A 23046-nucleotide genomic window follows, 5' to 3' on the forward strand; every position below is an offset into this window, starting at 1 on the left:
GTGAAAAAAACTGTCCAAATTCCCCTTCTCCTACATTAGGAGATACGGGGTTTCCCTTAACGTGATCAGTCAGTCATGGTGTCCCGAAGATATATAGATGTTTATGTTAATAACTAAAATATTTACTATTTAATTGTTTAATTTTATTACTTCCCTCCCCCCTTCTCCCCCCCTTCTTTTTCTTTTTTGTTTTTCTCCCCTCCTTTTTCCTTCCTAAAATTTTCCTTTCCTTGTCTACATATTGGACTGGCTATCAGGAAGCCTTTTGTCCTAGTATCACTAATTCCACCGTGTCAGAATGCAAAGTAACAATGACATATTTATACGTAACCCAATGCCTTCTCATTACATGTATTTTCTGCAAATGAACTAACTTCTGTTTGTTAATGTGCAAGTTGAAATGTATATTATAAAATATGAATATAGATATATGGAAATTAAGATGTAATTGTGAACATTCTGGCTGGTTTTATAATATGTAAAAGAAGAATGCATTCCGCCCTATACTTTTACACGATCTCCATGTCTCTTGCCTTTATGCTGATTAGGGATCTAATACCACCAAGATAGATGTTAGATGGTCTATATGCCTCACTCTCCCCCGATATAGCGTTTTCTGTATTGGGGGTAGTGCGCTGGGCAAGGACAAGTGAATGCTTTCTCTGCTGACACTAAACGGCGGAATGTCTATCGTCACTTCCGGTCCGGGTGACCGGAAGTAGACGATAGTCATAAGATACACAGGAACATCCTCCCGGGTGTCCAATCCGGACACTTGGGGGGCGGATGTGGGGGGCGTGAGACGCGAGGGAGGCGGACTTGGCGCCATTTCTCTCTGCTACTTAAACAAACAGGTATGCATGCAAACAATTTGCATTTGAAATACGGGGGATACAACATCTTAGGGAAACTTTCTCTTCACATCCACATACTCTGATCCTTATTTTCTACTCATAGACTAAGGTAAGCCATAACGGAATAGAATAACTCTCTATCCCTGTGCCATCCTGACACGTGGGTTCAAAACTTAAATTGACGAGACGCCGCCATTTTGTACGGCCTGTATAAATTGGACTTATTTGTACTTTCTCTTTCATAGGCAATATCACCAATCTGTATCTGCTAACGGGACCTTATACTAATGCGGCACCAAGCCAAGGATATCCTAAATCATTGTTGAATTATCTTATAATGCAGCAAGGGCTGGGAGTCCTATCCCATATACACATATAGTCCCGAATAAGCCGGTTTGCCTCTGTGAGATTGTTTTTTAAGCTGTATATAAGAAACCCTTAATATCCATTCCGCTTAAGGCTTATCTAACTAGACATACAAACTTCACCTCACTCTGAAGGGTAAGTCTCTTCATATATGCCTCTCACATGGATATATTTTTTCCTCTCTATAAGAATCACTGCCTTTAATTCGGAACACTCCTATTGAGGAACACTCCTACTTTTTGGAGAAACATTTTATACTCTTCTTGGAGCACGGGTCGTTTTAGCTTTCAACACCTTCATATTCTATCTTTTTTCACCTGCATCTACATTCTATAAGTCAATAAGTTACACCCTAATATTGTTCTTCATACCCTAGGTACAATTGAATACCCTTTTTCCCCCCTTCCCCCCCCCTTTCTTCCCCCATCTTTTTCCCTTCCTACACCTATATCTCATTTCAACGACATCAATCTAGACGTCATAGATATATATCAGTATACCAGAAGAAAAACTTGATGTGAATTCATTAGGTAAGCCCCTTCACAAATGTTGAATATATATTGTCCTGCTGTCTTCGAATCAGAAACAAATACATATGCAATGGAAACTGGAAAAGAAAAATAACATAAGAAAAGACTAAAAACAAATTTCTCGCCTCTTTGCTTGTTGCTTTTTAGCCCTCCTCTCCTCCTCATTTGACCGGTCACTGTACCCGCTCTTGGGCTTCGGCCCGTGAGTGGCTGCAGATATTGGTCAACACGCCCCCCCCTTAAGACTTTCTGACTGGCCACTCCACTGTATACCCACTTCTTTCTATTCTCCTCCTGTTTTTTCTTTTCTACTCTCTCCTATATCATCCCTATCCTCTCCCTTTTTTCTTTTCCTCTTTACTCCTCCTCCATTCTGTTTTTTTCTTCCCTTCCATATATTTCCTTCCTTTCTCCCATTTTTCCTATCATTAAGGGTAAAATGAATGACAAATACTGATAGATCCCTACTAGAACAAATGTAGACATGTGTTGACATTCTGATATATAATATATAGTATTTAACACTGGAGAAAAATAAATAGGAATAAATTATAACACACCCTACGTGAAGATAAATATACAATTTATAGTACGAGGTAAAAATAGAATTTAATGACTAAAATGCTGGTTTTTATAAATAAAATGTGATGTTTGTCCTGAAGTGGAGATGGCGTAATAAAATACATTTTTGGATATTAATATATACGTTACTTATCCTATAGAACTGCACAATTGTGTCCAATTGCTGGAACCTGAGGAAGCAACTCCTGCGAAACGTGTAGTTCCAGCTTCCTTCCTGAATGCATCGGTATCAGGGTCTAATGTACTGTATTTTTATGTACAATGTGTATATATGTAGCTATGACTCAAACTGCTCTCTTTTTTTGTAACCTTGTAACAAATAAATAAAAACTTTTGTATGTATCTTTTACATTGTCTGAAGTGTGGAAATATTTTTTGCATTAGTGGCACATTTAAATCCCCAGGTTTGAGTCGGCCTGCACCTTTCGAGTTGCAGACCCTCACAAACCTTCCTATTCTACACACAATTTTTGCTCTATGGGGAAGGTGCCAATCAATTTTCATTCAGTCTAAGAAGCCGATCTCTCCCCCACCACAACGAGTATAGTGTTCTGCTCCTTTCACACCTATATATGTGCAGGTGTATATATACAGACATGTGTGTGTATATATACCCCTATACACATGTTCAGATGTCATGCTTGACTCCAAACATGTCCTCAAAAAAGCCCTGTAAACGCCTGCAGCAAAAAGAATGCTCACAGGTGAGAAGCCATGTTAGTGCACTGAATGTGACACAAGAGAAACAATCTTTTCTCTATAGCGGTCGCCCTGATATGGAAGGGTTTTGTCACCCTGCCATAGCAGTCACAGTCAGTTAACCCTACACTACACTACAATCCCCTTACACTTAACACTTTCCCTACAGAAACTGAATAATTAAAGCTAACTATAGTGGAAAATAGCACCCTAACTACACTAGATATCCCTTTCCTCACACTAAAAATTGCTAAATGACACTTTGTAACAGAAGTCACAGAACTGCTTCCACTCTCTTCCATGTCCCTGTATAACAATGCTAGGGATTTGGCGAGGGCTATCTTATATACTGGGGGGCGTATTCACTAATGATTGGCCTATGGACCCCCTAGTCACTCCAATCACATTCCTAGCATTCTCCTGCCCCCTCAATTGGCTTTTACTGATGGTTCTGGTCCAATCATGGGCTTTTAAAGCCCATTTCCTGTACAATTGCATTTTGGTCGGTTCTGGTTGCCGAATTCCGAACTTTTTCAGCAAAAAGTTCTAAATTCGTCCGAACCTCGAACAGCCAATGTTCAGGTCCAACCAATGGTCGACCCCGAACCGTTCGATCATCCCTAGTCCTTAGGTGATTGTTGGGCTTACCGCAACGTATGCGTTGACTGCAAAGGCTGCAGATGGCAACACTGTTGTCAGCAACGTACACATTAAAAAAGCCCACACTGCGGTGCCATGTGCCAGCGTCCTGGGAGCGCCAGATGTGACTGTACATGGTTGATGGCTCGCTCCTGATACATTTGCAGTCTGCTTTTTACCTCTTGTGCAATGCAAGTTCTGCCTGCCTCTCCTCCCTATCTGCCTGTCCGTCAGTCCGCCAGTGCTACAAATAATTGGCCAGTAACTGTTGTCACTGTGTGTAGCACAGTTAACACAGCAAGAGAGGCCACAATTTTGCAGGACTAAAATACACTCTTAGAAAATGATACTGTTAAATAACACCCCGCATCAATATGTGGTATTGGGGGGCCACTGGTCTATCACACCAGTTGTTCAAAAAATTGGCCAGTGAGTTTGGCACTGTGTGTATCAGACTTAACTCAGCAAAAGAGGCAATATTGTTGCAGGACACAAATACACTTGTAAAAGTATACTCAGATAACACCCCACTTTAATATGTGGTATTGGGGGGGGGGGGGGGCATTGGTCTATCACACCAGTTATAATACATTATAAGTGCTTTTGTCACTGTTTGTAGTATTGCTGCAGCAACGCTCAGTCACCACACCTGTCATAATGCTGCACAGTGCACAATAATACTGCTAATCCACTATAATATGCTTTCTACAAAGTATATTATACTGTGGATTACCCCCCTCCCCCCCCCTTTTTAGTGCACTGCACAGCAATACCAAAAAAATTGCAGCCCTTTAAATTACTTTTGTGGACATTAACAGAGCGATTTGTGTGACTGCTGCCGATCTCTAACTGCCCCTAAAGCACAGACTGGATACTTGCCCCTAACCTGAAAAGAGACTGGACCTATACCAAAAATTGCAGCCCTTTAAATGACTTTTGTGGACATTAATAGAGCCATTTGTGTGACTGCAGCCGATCTCTCTAACTGCCCCTAAAGCACAGACTGACTACCTGCCCCTAACCGGAAAAGAGACTGGACCTATACCAAAAATTGCAGCCCTTTAAATTACTTTTGTGGACATTAACAGAGCGATTTGTGTGACTGCAGCTGATCTCTCTAACTGCCCCTAAAGCACAGACTGGATACCTGTCCCTAACCTGAAAAGAGACTGGACCTATACCGAAATAACAGCCCTGTAAAGGACTTTTGTGGACATTAACAAAGCGATTTGTGTGACTGCTGCCGATCTCTAACTGCCCCTAAAGCACCGACTGGATACCTGCCCCTAACCTGAAAAGATACTAGTAGACCTATACCGAAATACCAGCCCTGAAAAGGACTTTTGTGGATCTTCACACAGCTCAGGTCTATTTATAGGGTAGGGGGCATGTCCATGTGCTGAAATGTTTTAATTGGCTGTCCCGTTCCACCTGACGACTGTGTCAGGGGTCAAAGTTCTTCTGAATGAAAAAGAAAATGGCGGCGCAGACATCTTTGCGAACATCAGCAAAAGTCCGACTTTTCGTGAATTTGCGAATAAGCAAAATTTGCCGCGAACCGACCGCAGGGTAAACCGCAAGGCCATCTCTATTGATATGTACAGGAAACCTTGGTATGGTGTTACTGCTCACATAGACTGACCATGTGCTAATTCAACCAATTAGCGCTGCTGTGATCCATATAGTATACTTGACATGGATGACTGATCTTTGTAAACTGATCGAATTTACACTTTTAATTATTTAAATTTGATGATTTCTATCTCTTAAAATAATAGATACAACATTTGAAATGGTATACAAAAAAACAAAATATACAAGTAGGCACTTTGTACCCACCTTTAATGTACAGAGAGGAAGAGGTGGAGCTCTAAGAGGAAAAGGTGGGGCCTAAAGAGGAAGGGGTGTGGTTTACAGATGACAGGGCGGGTCTGAAACAGGTAGGGGTGTGGCCTTGAAAGGAAGGGGTGGGTCGTAGTTAAATTAGGGGGTGCACGAATGTAGTCTGGCCTAGGGCCGCACAAAACCTAAATACACCACTGGTCTTAGCTACATTAGAATAATTAAATGTTTGAGCACATATGTGGCTGTATAACACTTTGTTTGCAATATTGTTCTATAAATGTTCTCCCCAAGAGCTTGCAGTTTTATAGCTGGATCTCCTGTATATTCCTATACGCACTGGCTTAATACAATGCAAATAAAGTAATACAGTGTGGAGTTACTAATATGATGAGTTTTACGTATAGATTGAAAGAAAAAACAATATACTCTAAATGTGCTGTCAATTAACTCTTTATTATCATGCTGATCTCATTTAAACAACATCATAGATGAAATAGTATTCAATGCAACAAGCTTGTTTCTCTTCAAAAATGCCTTAGAAAGGGTTCTCTGATTAGACGTTCTAAAAGAAGCAAAAAAAAAAAAAGGGATTATGTGTTTGTTAGTCAATTCACTGAATTGCTGTAAATATAGTGCAATAATTAGCATACCGAATATACCCAACTATACAGCCATCAGTAGATTTCTTCTAGTTAAAGTAGTAATAAAGGAAAAATGTTTTTTTTTTTTTTTTTAATTTTGGATAGAGTGAGGGTTATAACCCCTATGAGGTTTATTTTTGCCATCTGTATTCCATTGGGGAGATTTTCCTTCACTTCCTGTCCCATAGCCAAAACAGAAAGTGCAAATTAAAGTGGTTCTAAAGGCATGCGTTTTTTTACCTGCATTCCTAATGCATTTGCATTGGGATACAAAAACCTTCCATGATCAGCTCTCCCCAGCTCCCCTTAAATATTTACCTGGTTCCTCTTTCAATCCAGTGCAGTGCCCGTCTACAGCAGCGCTTGTCTTCAATCCCTCTCTCTCACAGGCACAGAGACAGCAAAACACATGAGCAGAGGGCAGAGATGAGCCATGCTGTGTGTGTCTATAGATGCACACAACCCTGCTCAGGGCGAGCTTGCATGAGTACCCCCATAGCAAGGGGCTTGCTAAAAGGGCATTCAGAGAAGAGGAGGAACAGAAAATGCCAGCTGGGGACCCAAGAAGAGTAAGTTCAGGGCTGCATTGTGCAATACCATAAGTATAAAATGTTTATTTTTTTAATTTAAAAAAATATAAACACTTTAAGGGCTCTTTCACACGGGCGGTCCAATCAGAACCGCCTGTCAGTTTTTTAGGCAGATCTGATCGGATCCTCCATGCAGCTCTATGGGGCAGCGGATGTCAGCGGAGACACCTCCTGCTGCCATCCGTATCCGATCCTGTCCGTGAAATCTGGACGGATGGAAACCCTATTTTTCCATCCGTTCAGGGATCGGATGAGAGCGGACAGGCGGTCCGCTCTCATCCGATCCCCCATAGAAAGCAGCGGGAACTGTGACACCTCCCTCTCCGCACTGCAAGCGGAGACGGAGCTGTCATCCACCGGCTCAGCGGGGATCGGCGGATCGATCCTCGCTGAGCAGCACGGATCCGCCTACGGAGGCGGACCGTGTGAAAGAGCCCTAAGGTAATCCATTGCCCACTTGAACTAGTCTCCCCATTGGAAGACTTCTCCTTTATTACTATTCTAGGGACCACCTAAAATTTGTGATTTTCCTTTTCTTTCACTTTCAGTGATAAGATAACAGTAAATAGGACAAATAGGGAGGGTGAATCTCTGTAACGGCTGGCACAGATGGCAAATAAATCTGACAGGGGTTCTAATCCCTCTCCATTTAACTTAAAAGAAAAAAAGTTTTACCTGCAGTTATACTTTAAGTTCTCCCCTACAAATAGTGCAAGCTCTCCCTTGACAACTTAAGTACCTCTCTGTTTTACAATTCTAATAATGGTTCATTTACCTATTTATAAATAGTGACAGATTAATGAACCAGTAAGAGCCCATTCAGACTAGCGCGACTTGTCAGGCGACTTGCCAGCCTGACAAGTCGCGCTCGGTGGCGGTCCATTCAGTAGTACAGGACCCGTTCTAATAGGAGCGACACAAGTCGCTCCGACATAGAAAAAGGGTCCTGTACTACTTTGGGGCGACCTTGGAGCGACTTGCATAGACTTCCATTATGTGAAGTCCCTGCAAGTCGCTCCGAAGTCGTGGTGCACGGGACTGACAAGTCGCCTCCCCAAGTCGTGCAGAGTCGTGTCGCGCTATTCTGAATGGGCTCTTAAGGCAGTAGCATGTGGAAGCTCTTTCTGCTAGTGATTTCATGCCAGTTTTATTCACACAATGCTGTATGCGTAACAGGGTCAGGGTGATTCCTATGTGAAATGCAGCAATCAACTAGTAAAGAATTTCTACAAGGTCACCCTTATTGAAATTATTAGCTAAAAACACCTGTGTGACCCAGCTCTAAACCACAGAACAGTTCAGATTATTTTTCTTTAGGCAGAGACAGAAGGAAGCAAAACAGTGTAGTTTTTACTGAATACTCCATGAGTTCATTAGCTTATTTGCATGTGACAACACCTGAATTGATTTTTGCTGAGCTGTGCAAAGTAAAGTAAAAGGCCCGGGTATTTATCTGGGAAGGTCATATTGGTGACTTACGCTGTTGATCCAGGAGATGTAGGCAGACACTCTGGTGAACACGGATGGTTTCTGGAAATAGTTGCATCCAAGAGAGGATCCAAAGCTGACAATGCCATGGACTTGGTACACACCATTGATGGCACAGTTCAGGGGTCCACCGGAATCACCCTGAAATTGTAAGAAAATATGTAAAATGTTGCTGAAATCACTATAATTACTTGTTTCATAATTGACTTTTCAGAAGGCATGGTGTTTAGTATCCTCATTATTTGGCAATATATAGCAGGCTGACAATATGTTGTACAAAGGGGGTAAATGTTTTTTCAAGATCACAAAATGACTTGTATTTATAGGAGCATCCAAATCAAGTTCATATAATGAAACTGCTGCATGCACACTTTAGTTAGAGTAGAACATTCAGTAATTATGACTTTACAAATTAAGTAGCAATATAATTGTGATGAATATAAATATAAAACTATAAAATTCCATATATTGCAAGAAATGTAGGGAAGTTTAGCAGTAAGTGTCATGATATGTTTCTGTTCTTTTTGTAAGATTGCTAAACCCTGAAAGCAGAGGTGTCCTAGCTGCTCTATCCTTGTATATTATATCACAGTTATCCTTGTATGTATAAATAAATTCATTGTGATCTCACAGATTGTAAAGTGACATGGAATTTTGTATGTTTCCACTCTATAGATAAAGAATTGTAGAAATAATATTATTTCTGATAATGATCATAATAACAACAATAGTTAAACTGGTAATATATAGAAACTTAGTATAAAAACGTTATAAAATTTTTTAAAAAAAAACTCACGTTGCAAGATGCCTTGACTCCGTCACCACCAGAACAGATCATATTGCTCTTAACAGTGCTGCCCCACCAGGCGCTCAAGGAGCAGGTAGAGTAGGCAACCGTGGGCAGAGTGACCTGCTGGAGGATGCTGGGCAGAGAACCACCAGCTGCAGACAAAGAAAGGTTTGCAATACAGTCATTGCAAAGATAAAACTTATGTCCAGTGATTGGTAAACCAGAAGAACATGTGATTCCCTGGTTCAATCATCCTGATGTACTATTTTGATTTTTAGATAACTAGTTATATCCATTCTAATGTTCATTTCATATCTGATCTTACATGGCTCATTTAATACGCCTCACAATATCTTTATAGGGTAGTTATTTCTAACATTTACACTTATACTATGAATTTTCTGTACTATGTTCTTTAAACAACTCAGCTTAACATTTCCTTTGTTGAATTGTACTCTAATTTTCATTCAATTTTCAATAATTCAGGAGTTCAGGCAATCTTGAATTCTAAATTGTATGATTCCCTGCAGACTGTTCAAATCTGCATGCATAAATGCAAGTGAGTCAAAAATATTGCAGTTTGCCTGGTAACTAGTTGATTCTCTCTCTGCTAGTAATACTTTCACAGAAGAGTCAATGGGGTTGAATCACTAAATAGTTTATGCACTTTGCAAAGTGTACTTGCACTTTTCAAGTGCAGTTGCTCCAGAGCTTAGTAAATGAGGTAAAGCTTCACTTTGCAAAGAACACCCAATTATGTGCAAGGAAAATTTAATAAAAAACTGCATTTTTGCTTGCACATAATTGGATGATGGAAGTCAGAAGAGCCTCTGCTTATTTACTAAGCTCTGGAGCAACTGCACTTGCAGAGTGCATTTGCAATTTGCAAAGTGCACAGTCTATTTGCCTTTAGTAAATCAACCCCTATGATTATACAGTACACTAGCTTAATGGGTAAGTGGTGTGTCACGCCAATTACAAAGTTGTGCATGTAATCTCTGATAGCCAGGTTTGCATTCATTAACAACAAATGTAACAACGCATGCATTTTTAAAAATTCAAAACAGGCTCACATTATAGAACTTGCCAGTGGCTTACTTGATATTTCTGTAGCACTACTTCCAATCAGCAGAGGGGATATGTTTTGAGTAAAGCTACAATCATATAGCATATCTGTCTTAAACACACTTTTACACTATTTCTTTTCTGAAATGTGTCTGCACACCACAGTTGGTAACCCCCTACCGACTATTTTAACAGAACTATGTCACTAATCTTCACTATGATGGAATCAATACTTACTGCTGGTTCTTCCCCAGCCAGTGACAACGCAGTTGAAGTTGTTTGCCAGAATGTAGCCATCACTTGGCAGAGAAGCCACTTTCACAGCGGAGTTCAGGGTAGCGCTGGAGGCCAGCCACAGGATAGCAATATCATAACTATAAATTATACAAAGTAGCAAACATTGACATGAGTGCTTTACACTCATAAAAATAGACAAAACATAATGACATTTGCACAGTCTTCTGTCCATGATAAGAGACAAGACAAAATACTAAGGGCATTGACATATTGGTTAATGGCAGGGGTAAACCTCCCATATAACGCCAATGTACAGAGTGGCAAAGCGGTTAGCACTATGACCTTGCAGAGCTGTGGTCTGGGGCTAAGATTCTATCAGAGAAAATGCATGGAATTTGTTTGCTGGTGTTTCTGATGTTTGCTTGGATTTCCCCCAGGTGCTCTCTTTTCTCTCTACGGTCATAAAATATACTTGTAGGTGAATAAGCTTCCACCAAAACTGTCCCTATGTTTTGTGGGCCTGTACAATTGTGATAAAAATGCTAGACTGAGAACTTTTTGGAGATATGTGAATCATTCTATGGTTTAAAAATAAACTCCAAAGCATTTCCAAGCAAGAAGCGAGATTCTTCTGTAGGACAGGACTGGCCATAGGCAACTCGAAATTTGGCCGATTCAGCCAGAAGAGATTGTATCCATGGGTGGCTCTACAAGGACCAGCTGGTTGCACAAATGTTGATTTAAAAATCAACTGAGCCAGGTGAAAAGTATTGGCTGAGCAGTGACTGTATCCTATTAGATGCAGTCACTGTTTAGGTAATCAGGCAGCTGCAGGTGTTATGGCTGCTGAATACAGTTTTTGTCAGTGGAAATTCCCCCATCTATTCTGTTTAGCATGTATGGGGAAATCAACTGATTCCCCCCATAGCCTGAATAGGAGAAAATTGAGCTGTGCATGGCTAACGTAATACTAGTATTCCTATTTACTATCAGGAAATTGGAGGTCACAGAGAAGTTTACCAGGTTTGTAAGTGAAAGCAGAGACTATTCATTATGATATCCCAGAGAACTTACAGTAAGTCTATTTAATCTTTTCCACATGGCTTTGTTGCAAAGTCAAGTCCTGCGACTTAAAAGTTCTGAAAATTATAATAGTTGTGGCTAAATTGCAACATGTGTAAGGTATTCTGGGTTATATCACCACCTACAGGTTTCTATTGGCTGCATGTAAGATATATTGTACATTTAATGGATTAATATGAAATAGAAAGTCTGCTCTAACTTGTGCCTCTTCAGCAGAATAGTTGCTGTTTTTAAATGTTTACATTGTACTTAATGCCACCTTATCCACTTTTATGTAAAAGGGCATTTATATGACTGTGAGTAAACAACAGATCTAATGCCATGTTTCAGCTTTTTACCCAGCAGCGACGTTGTTTCTGTTCCAGCTGGCGTGCTTTCTAATTGAAGATACAGAGATGTACTGTTCAGTACCATCACTAGCGCTAAGGCTGTGGTCTCCCAGGGCAACACGGAAGGTTTGAACACTAGAAAGATTAAAGAAAATGAGAGGTGTTTCTAATATTAGACATGTAATGCATTTCGTAGGTAAATAAAAGTTAGTACCTGTAGGAATATCATACATCTATTGCCCTCTCTGCCCCTTGTTAAAGCAGAAAGAGCACAGGAGGAATATGTCGATGATGAAGCTATCGATTGCCAGTGCAGTTACCTCAGACAGAAGTTGTATGGTAAGCTATTTAAATGCTGGCTTGGCAACACCTAAACAAACACTGTTATCTTACCCCAATCAGCTCAAAGTTACAGTGTCTGTATAAAGGGGCTCCCCTCCCACTGTTATTTACCCTCTCAGTGCTCCCCCACAGTTTCTTCCTCCATTGCAGCCAGCACAAGAATCCACAGTATTGGCAGACACTATGGGGAGTGGCGGTGTCACTCTCTCTGTCATGTGACAGTGTTTCTCTTACTGCTAAATGTGCCCTTTATTCAGATTAGTACTAAAGTATTTGGACATTCACTGGGGTTACAGCACACATCAGGATAACAGAAAAGTAGATAATGGAGGGATCGGGGAGTCAACCCCCCCCCCCCCCCCACCTTCCCAAATTAGATTCTGTGCAGTGCCAAAGCTAGTGCTGACAGGTGCACTGGGCATCAAAAACAGGAGCCACTCCTGCAGCCTGTCAGTTCAGAGCAAGGGAGGCTGCTCGTCACCTGCTCCACTCACCTGATCCAGCCAAGGGAAGACTTTCCCTACTCTGAACTGCCCTTGTCTGGTTATTGTCATGTGTATTACTGACTTCTGACCCTTCTACTCTTTGTGGTGTGCAGTCTTGACCTCTATACTTTGTGCATTATGCACCTTTGACCCCTTTACTCTGTATGTTACACACTCCTGACCCCTACTTTCTGTACATTAGGCCCTGTTGTCTCTTGCAGTCTTTGAGATACGCACCTCTGACTGCTAACCCCTGTGCTCTGTGCGATATCCACTGAAGTTTTGTGCCCTCCCTATTGTTAGCTCAGTTTTGCCACAAGCATAATTTGCTGTAGTGCGCTGCCTAATTTTTTTTCTCTGGTCCCCAAGGCTGACCCTCCAGGAAAAAAACATTTAATTGGCCCTGCAAAAGAACACACCAGAGATGTGTAAGTTTATAAAAGCACCTGAGGGTGCATTTTGCACAGGTGTGTGTGTTAGGGAGTGTTATTTAGGTTTCCAGTACACAAAAAAACTCTAAAATAATTGGGAAGATAGACATGTATATGTTAAGAACATCTGCTCTTTGGTAATCTAAATATATATACAGTGTGTACTTATATATATATATATATATATACATACACACACACACACACACACCGTATCTCGAAAAAGTGAGTACACCCCTCACATTTTTGTAAATATTTTATTATATCTTTTCATGTGACAACACTGAAGAAATGACACTTTGCTACAAGACGGCATCACGGTCAGCTGGTGGATGTTAGTGACCTTGCGCTCTTCCACTTTCTGTTTGAGAATGCCCCTCAGATGCTCAGTAGGGTTTAGGTCTGGAGACATGCTTGGCCAGTCCATCACCTTTACCCTCAGCTTCTTTAGTGAAGCAGTGGTCGTCTTGAAGGTGTGTTTGAGGTCGTTATCATGTTGGAATACTGCCCTGCGGCCCAGTCTCCGAAGGGAGGGGATCATACTCTGCTTCAGTATGTCACAGTACATGTTGGCATTCATGGTTCCTCAATGAACTGTAGCTCCCCAGTGCTAGCAGCACTCATGCAGCCCCAGACCATGACACTCCCACCCTCATGCTTGACTGTAGGCAAGACACACATGTCTTTGTACTCCTCACCTGGTTGCCGCCACTCACGCTTGACACCATTTGAACCAAACAAGTTTAACTTGGTCTCATCAGACCACAGGACATGGTTCCAGTAATCCATGTCCTTAGTCTGCTTGTCTTCAGCAAACTGTTTGCAGGCTTTTTTGTGCATCATCTTTAGAGGCTTCCTTCTGGGATGGCAGCCATGCAAACCACTTTTATGCAGTATGCGGCATATGGTCTGAGCACTTACAGGCTGACCCCACACCCCTTCAACCTCTGCAGCACTCATACGTCTATTTCCCAAAGACAACCTCTGGAGCACGTGCACTCAACTTCTTTGGTCGACCATGGCGAGGCCTGTTCTGAGTGGAACCTATCCTGTTAAACCGCTGTATGGTCTTGACCACCATGCTGCAGCTCAGCTTCAGGGTCTTGGCAATCTTCTAATAGCCTAGACCATCTTCATGTAGAGCAAAATTTCTGTTTTTCAGATTCTCAAAGAGTTCTTTGCCATGAGGAGCCATGTTGAACTACCAGTGACCAAATTTAACACACTTGCTCCCCATTCACACCTGAGACCTTGTAACACTAACAAGTCACATGACACCAGGGAGGGAAAATGGCTAATTGGGCCGGTTTTGACATTTTCACTTAGGGGTGTAATCACTTTTGTTGCCAGCGGCTTAGACACTAATGGCTGTGTGGTGAAATATTTTTAGGGGGCAGCAAATTTACACTGTTATACAAGCTGTAAACTCGCAACTTTACATTGTAGCAAAGTGTAATTTCTTCAGTGTTGTCACATAAAAAGATATAATAAAATATTTACAAAAATGTGAGGAGTGTACTCACTTTTGTGAGCTAATATAATATATATATATATATATATATATATATATATATATATATATATATATTTTATTGTCTAAGTACATTGATGTAATAATACCTGTCCACGCAGTGAGCAGCAGTCAAGACACGGTTAGCACGGATCAGGGAACCTCCGCAGGTGTGGTACCAGCTGCTGCCAGAGAGGTACTGCAGAGATACCTGAAGGAATTAAATAGCAGAATTATAACTTTGCCGAAAGGTAAAACAAGGGTGGATGTTGCCAGAGAAAGTAATCTGATATAATCTTTACTTTTCTAACCTATTCCAATCTGGTGACAATCTGAATGGCTAAAATATTTTGGCATTTTTTTATTGCCTCATGTTTATAGATGCAATTTGTGTACATGCTAGCTGCCAATTGTGAATTTATATAATAGCCGGATTGTTACACTGTGTGCCATATTAAAGAGGTTACTATAAGTGCACACCAGTCAGGCAGAACTTTTGGTAGTCTTGCGGACCAGGTTTTTAACATGGATTTAAAGTCTGTTTTTTTTTTTTTTAACCTTAATGAATTACCTGCATTACTTGTCCAACCCACCCCCATCCTTAAACGCTATCCTGATTCCTGTTACCACTCCAGTGCTGTCCCAGGCTGCTTTCATAGAATACACTGGAAGCAGTGGGAGCCATAGGCTCCTGCTGCTTCCAGGCAAATTTCTATGAGGAGGGAGCAGGGTAATGGCTTACCTGTGCTGTGTGTATTTATATGGCTTGGGAGCGCGCATGCACTGGTGCCTCCTTGGCACCTGGCTTCCTAAAGAGGCCCTTAGAGAAGAGAGGAGCGGACAGTGCCAGCAGGGGATTGTCAGAAAAGAAGGTGGGGGACCCACATTCATCTTCTGCACATGGCTTTGCCAATAGCTATATCAACATAGTTAAATACTTTAGCTAAGCTCACTTTATTTTTTGACTGGTCTTAAATCTATGCCAGCAAGACTTCAAACCTTTAGTGAGTGCACAAGTTCAAGCAATGCCCTTCCGCAGCCGTAACCACATACAGAGTTTAAAAGGCAGGACGCACAGGCCAGAACTATTTGAAAATAATCTACTGTGCCACCTAACAGAACTGTGAAGACGCCGAACAAAGTGACTGCAAGGGACTATATAGAGCTCTAATTAGAAGTAATTTGTGCATTTGTTTCTGATTGCAGCCATATGCAGCTAATATTCAAACTTTATCCTGAAAATCATTTCACTTGGGCTAGACACAGTCCTTTAACTTTCCTTTTAATTTGACTCATTCTGTTAAAGTAGGCAAAAACAGGTCATAGAATTAGTACAATTTTTTGGAAATGATTCACCATAAAATCATCAATAACTAAAACAATGTATAAAGCATTTTTACAATGTATACTGATCACTTATGAAAAATTGTGCTCCAAAGGGTAAATCAATGATTGGATCTTGTACTTGTGTGTAACTAACCTGCCATGGCCAGGCATTCTTGGCTGCGTTGGTGCCTCCTACCACACGGCTATTATCATTGTCCTCAAAATAGCGGATATCATCATCATGACAGTATCCTTTAAGTGAAATTAAAAAAGACAAAGTGTGTACGTGAGTACGTTTTGTGAAAATACTGTTATATAATAAACAAGAAAGAAAACTGAATTGCAAAAGTGAATTTGACACATAAAATGCCTGATCACAGTTTTTCATCTCTGAGTAGAAAACTACAGAAATTCTCTTTACCTTTACATTCATTGTGCTATGGCTACTTAACCACTTCCTGACTGCCCACTGCGTATTTACGTCCCTAATTTGACATTAAATATCGGAGTTATGGCTGCCATATCGGAGTTATAGCTGCCATAATCCTGGTATTTTCTTACACAGCGAGTGGTCCGCTTTACCATAAAGTGGTCCTAGCAGGGGATTTGCCACAGGATCACTTTTATGGGCGGTGGGAGAGGTACCCATCCCTCTCCTGCCGCTTCCCGGTCATTTTCCTTGCTTACCGGAGCCGTCGGTAGCGGGGAAAACTATCCGACCTGCTTGCCTGATGGGCAGGAATCGAGTGAGGGCAAGATGGCCCTCACTCCACTCTATGCCCTTGGAGGCCTGGAACAACGTCAAACGTCACTTCATCCCAACAGCCTTAAAGGGCGACATTTTTTTTTTTTTTTTTTTTTTATTGCTTTAGTGTCTATTTGACCCCAGATCTCACTTTAAAGAGGACCTGTCCTGCATATTTCTATTACAAGGGATGTTTACATTCCTTGTAATAGGAATGAAAGTGATCCAAAATTTTTTTTGAAAGGGGAAATATAAAAATAAAAAAAATAAAAATAAATAAGGAAAAAAAAAATAAAAAATTTAAAGCGCCCTGTCCCTCCGAGCTCACGCACAGAAGCAAAATCATACACAAGTTGCATTCACATAAGTAAACGGTGTTCAAACCACACATGTGAGGGATCACCACGATCGTTAGAGGGAGATCAATATTTCTAGCACTAGACCTCCTCTGTATCTTTAACCACTTTAGCCCCGGAGGATTTGGCTGCTCAATGACCAGGCCCTATTTTGTGATTCGGCACTGCGTGATTTTAACGGACAAACAAAATTGATGTCCTTTTTTTCCCACAAACAGAGCTTTCTTTTGGTGGTATTTGATCACCTGTGCAATTCTATTTTTTTTGCGCTATAAACAAAAAAAAGCGACAATTTAAAAAAAATAACAATATTTTTCAGATTTTTTTATATGAAATTCTCAAAACAAAAATGTAAACATCAAAGTTTTTTAACATTTTAGGCCAATTTGTTTTCTGCTACATATTTTTGGTAAAAAAAATCGCAATAAGCGTATTTTGATTTGTTTGCGCAAATGTTATTGAGTTTAATAACTACGGGATAGATTTATGTAATTTTTATTGTTTTTTATTTTTACTAGTAATGGCGGCGATCTGTGTTTTTTTTTGCGGGACTGTGACATTGCGGCGGACAGATCGGACCCCTAACTGACTTTTCCAGTGACATTATTACAGTAATCAGTGCTAAAAATATGCACTGTTACTGTAAAAATGACACTGGCAGGGAAGGGGTTAACTGTACTGGTGATCAAGGGGTTAAATGTGTCCCTAGGGGCGTGATTCTAACTGCGGAGGGGCGTGGCTTGTTAAGTAATCACAGAGACATGAGATCCTATATAGCAGGATCACATAGCCTTTGTGATCACTTCAGGGAGAATGACAGACGGCTGTGTTTACATCAGTCTGTCCTCCTCTCTCTGCTGCGGGAGATCGTGAGCTCCCCAGCTAACGAGCGCTCGCCCCCTACAGTCTCCTGAGCGAGCGGCGTACTTTGCCCAGGAGCGCCTGCCTGCCGCAGTGAAACTGCGATGGGCGGGGCTGAAGCGGTTAAACTGGTAACCTGTAGAAATTTTTGAAGCGTCGCCTATGGAGATTTTTAAGTACCAAAGTTTGTTGCCATTCCATGAGCGTGCACAATTTTGTAGCATGCCATGTTAGGTATCAATTTACTCAACATAACATTATCTTTCACATTATAGAAAAAAATTGGGCCAACTTTACTGTTTTTTTATATTTTAATGAAAAAAAGTGTATTTTTTTAAAATTGCGTTTGTAAGATCGCTGCGCAAATACGGTGTGACATAAAGTATTGCAAACATCTCCATTTTATTCCCTAGGGTCTCTGCTAAAAATATTTATATAATGTTTTGGGGTTCTAAGTAATTTTCTAGCAAAAAATACTGACTTTAACTTGTTGTAAACAATAAGTGTCAGAAATAGGCCTGGTCCTTAAGTTAAATTGTAGTGAAAAACCATCATTAGGGGGGGGGGGGTTCTAGTTAACATTTCAGTATCAGTGCGTGGTTACCTCTCCCACCTTCCTGTTCAGCTGACAGCTGAAAATTTTGGATTCTTCCCTACCTTGAGTCCTGGCAACAGTGGTCCGCTGGACAAATTGAGATAGTGGTCCCCACCACCCCAAAAAAGAAAATGGTTCAAACCCTTCCTTACTCTATTCAAAAAATATATATAAAATCTGGCTTTGCATATATTTTAAATAAAAAAAAAAACAACAACTTTTGGTTTGATTTACTAAAGGAGTTAGGTAACTTTGCAAAATAAATTGTGTTAATATTTGCTTCAATTATTCAGTACATTCTTTAATAAAATATTCCTGGGTTTGTTTAAATATTTCCCCTATTATATGCTTCAATAAAGTATTGATGAATAGGAAATATCACTTCTTACCGCAGAGGACAAGGGCAGCAAGTACCAGAAGCCTGAGCATTGTGAGGCAATTGCAGAGACAATCTCATGTACCACCAAGCCTTTCTGTCTCCTCTTTTATAGAAGGGAGAAGTCAAGAACCAGTGAGAACATTTTCAGGTGATAGCAGGTGGGAAGTTTGTCCACGATTCCTCAAGGACAAGAGATATATTTAAACTTTTTATAAAAAGATTAGCAAACAGACAAGTTGATACGCGAAAAGCTCCGTGTGTTGGAGCTAGAGGTTGCCCGGGACAACCATGGTGCTGCTCTGATGGACAAGAGGGTACTTGAACCTGGTGATGAGAATTTGTTAAATGCCAAAACTGAAATGTGTGAAAATGCTCATAGTGATAAAGAATGAATGCAGTCTGTCAATGAATTAAAAACGTGTGGGTTTGTGGTGCGCTTCAGAAGTGAATTAGTGTAAAATATAATAAATATGTATGCTTAATTAATATTCCAAGTAGAGTGCCGTTTTTAAATTGACGTATTCTTTTTAGCTGGAGGTATATTTCTGGTGTCTGGCGGCTCCTCCTACGTGTTACGTCACGTCATGTGACTTCCTCAGGGACTCCTATGTATTTATTTATTTGCTGGCTTTAGATATTTTTTGAAGATATTTTTTGAAGATTGAAAGCACTCAGCACTTTTAAGTTAGAAAATATGTTTTAACACGGTATAGAGGCAATACAGTTGATTTATTTATTTATTTATCTATTTACTGCATCACGTTTATATTGAAGTGGGAATATACCTCCAGCTAAAAAGAATACGTCAATTTAAAAACGGCACTCTACTTGGAATATTAATTAAGCATACATATTTATTATATTTTACACTAATTCACTTCTGAAGCGCACCACAAACCCACACGTTTTTAATTCTGTATCAACTGGTTCCTGGTACCAGTTTCGTGGTGCAGCAATAAGAAGGAAACACATACTACCTCAGATAGCGCAGGAACCACCCATACATACAAAATAGTCTGTCAATGAAAATGTAAACTTTGATGTCTTGAATGAAGCTCCATCTGCTCACAGTGGTGAGGGTGGGGGTACTGAAAAATGTTGTGGTTAAAAATGTATTACAATGAGGGGGCGTGGCCAGCGCGGGACCTAGATGGACGCTTGATCCATCGCTCCGGCTCCAGGTGAAGTCAATCCAGCGACATCCGCAGCAATCAGAACAGGATCCAGCTCTCAACCCTACTCCGACACCGCACAGACCCTGCCGCTATGTCCAGAAAGTGCAAGGAGGAGAAAGGGGTGAAGAAACTCCCGCCGCCGCCTCGGGGTGGTCGACAAGATGGCCTTGCCATCCCGGAGAGGCAGCAGGTCCACTACTCAGACCTCCCGGAGGATTCACCACCAGGAGTACACTCCAACACAGGTACTCTCTCCCCTCACACGTCGGAGCCCTCCAGCCCATCTTGCAGCGGTCCTGCCAAATCTAAAATTAGGCTGGAACACCAAGACCAGGACTCAGCCCCAGGCTGCTCAACTTCCTCTCTACTGCCGGTCTCCTTGGGGACATCTCCCATAGCTGCCTTTCCCACTGTAGGCCATCCTGGACACTGCTCTTAAGGACATGATGTTCACTCTCCATACATCCCTGCAATCCGACATCATGACACTTGCTAACAGATTCACTGCAGAGGTTCATTCCCTGGGTGACAGAGTGCATAATGTGGAATCCTCTGTGTCTTACATAGTCACTACTGTTAATGACCTGGTAGAAGCACACGAGGAGAATGTTGAAGAACGCCACTGGCTCAAAGCGAAGATTGCTGATCTGGAGGATTGCTCCAGAAGAAACAATCTTTAGATCCGGGGCATCCCTGAATCCATGCAACCTGCTGAGCTACACAAATTTGCCCTTGATGTGTTCACAGCTATCCTACCTGGGGCGACCCCCTGGAGCTAACCATTGATCGCATTCACAGGGTCCCAAAACCCCCATTTCTCCCTCAGCAAACGCCTCGCAACACCCTATTGCGAGTGCACTTCTACCAAACAATAGAGACCATTCTTCAGAAATCTAGGCTACAAGGCCAGCTTCCTGACCCTTACTCCACTGTTCAAATATTTGCTGATCTGTCTAAACACACCTTGGATATGAGGAGACAACTGTCCACTATCACAAAGGCGTTACGGAATCACAACATTCCTTATAAATGGAAGCATCCTTCAAAGATAGTAGTGAAGAGAAATGGAGCATCACATTCCATAACCACTCTGGACAGAGGCATATCCCTGCTTCAATCATGGGGTATAATCCCTGAACCTGCCCCTCTAATCCCCGAGTAGAGTGCCCCAGCAGTGGCACACCGTGCCCCATCGCAATTCAAGAGACACTTGAAAACACGCAGTTCACTGCTCTTCCGTCTTTTTCTACACTACTGGAATCCTGTCTGTTTCATCGAAATTCGCCTGTAGCCATCCGGCCCGTTTGGCTATAAACTGTTCTTACCCCCAATAGGAGAAGGCTACTCATGCCAGCAATCTCCACCATGTCTTTGTGTTTCTTGTTGACCTGTTTGGTTCTTTGTTTCTTCCCCCTCCCCTATGCAGGTACCTCCAGCGCTTTAAAGCTGAACTATGTGCACACGGCCTATCAGAACCTCAGTACTGTCTACAGCAACACGAGGATCCCCCTCAAATACAGCACCTCTACCACCGAGAACTTCATACCAAGACAAGATACCCTCAGCGCCACCAGCTGCAATGAGAACTTCCTCAAAACTGTGAGTAACTACACACCACACAGACTCTAATGCCCCGTACACACGTGCAGATTATCTGCAGACTTTTGTCTGCAGACTTACCTTTTCTATGTAGTGCAAGGGCCTGCCGGATTGCATACAAATTGAAAGTGTTTAGGTTTGACCTCATATTATATGGTTTTGGTAAGTCTGCAGACAAAAGTCTGCAGATAATCTGCACGTGTGTATGGGGCATTACTCTTCAATGTCAGTTAAAGTACTGTCACTGAATGTTAATGGCTTAAACCACCAAGCCAAACGTGCTTCCCTGTGGCGCACAGCTGCGAGACACAAGGCCAAGATTATTTGTGCCCAGGAGACTCACTTTTTGGACTCACACTTGCCTACCTGCCCCCACAGAGATTTTCCCACTGTCTTTACTGCATCATGCTCCAAAAAATGAAAAGGGGTTCTGATAGCAATCCACAAATCGCTTGACTTTCGTCTCATAACTTCCACTGCAGACCCTAATGGAAGGTACCTTATTGTGGTATGCCCTAACGATGGTTGCACTATGACGCTGGTATAACCTATCAATCGAAAACATTCTGTTGCAATCCCGTAAAATGGTAATAAATATACTCCTCTCAACTAGAATCAGTATTACCAGAAAATGGAAGGACGCACAGCCCCCTTCCCTCCTAGAGATGATCAACACTACCCAAACCCACAGTACCTTTGAACTGCTTATGACCCCTACTCATGAGCTCTATCAAAGGGAGAAATCCAAATGGCAACAATGGACACATTGGTATAATACACACTTCCCCAATTAATCTCATCTGATAACATCAGACCCTGTACTTTCGGGTTTGAAGACTAGATGGCCATAGTGTACCTCCCAGGGATAATCTGTAATTTGTGAAATTTACTGCAAGCATTACCAACTTGCACAGCTAGAGGGCACCTCATGCATTTGACATTCTATACATTCGAAATTATTGTAATGTTTCTCGGCTTGAACCTGCTATACACGCTGTTTGAATCCTGCTGATATTGGTTATGTTTACGTGTTGCACTGTTAATTTTCACCTGCTTGTTTCTTTATTCCTGTTTGTTTGAAAATTTGCAATAAAAATCATTTGAATGGAAAAAATGTATTACCACAGTCTAGTTGAAACAAAGGTGAAATATGAAAGGTGTCTGTTGCTGAGCCTCTCTGTCCCTCTGTATCTCCTCCTGTGTCTGAGGTCTCAGTGTATAACAGTGGAGCGGACACAATTTCTGCTGTGCTGAATGAAGGGACTGCAGAGCAACTTAGAGTCCAGGGTGCGCTTATTGCTTCAGCTGATAGCCCTCTCTGGATAGAACGTACAAATGAGGATGAATGCACAGCAGAACTTTTTCCCATAACCCATAAAGAAGTTAATGGTGGGGTATACCAAGCTGATATCCATAGAGAAGACCTGGAACAGATCATTGTCACTGAGCATCAGAGTTTTGTGGTGAATCTCTCCCCTGACTGCGCACTGGGAGAGCACCAGAT

At 41.5% G+C, this 23046-nt stretch overlaps 1 protein-coding gene across 1 annotated transcript; it reads right to left on the reverse strand.

The window, feature by feature from the left end:
* Positions 1–5993: 5993 nt before the first annotated feature.
* Positions 5994–18838, reverse strand: LOC309547038 (chymotrypsin-like elastase family member 1). Its single transcript, XM_082246821.1, has 8 exons — positions 18779–18838; positions 15987–16084; positions 14617–14717; positions 11748–11873; positions 10327–10463; positions 9031–9176; positions 8226–8375; positions 5994–6077 (listed from the first exon to the last, which is right to left on the reverse strand). The coding sequence occupies exons 1-8, from the start codon at positions 18816–18818 to the stop codon at positions 6069–6071; spliced, it is 807 nt and encodes a 268-aa protein (XP_082102947.1). The 5' UTR covers positions 18819–18838; the 3' UTR covers positions 5994–6068.
* Between the last annotated feature and the right edge of the window lie 4208 nt (positions 18839–23046).

This window comes from Pelophylax lessonae (genome assembly GCF_965119305.1).
Source record: "Pelophylax lessonae genome assembly, chromosome: 2".
NCBI lineage: Eukaryota > Metazoa > Chordata > Amphibia > Anura > Ranidae > Pelophylax > Pelophylax lessonae.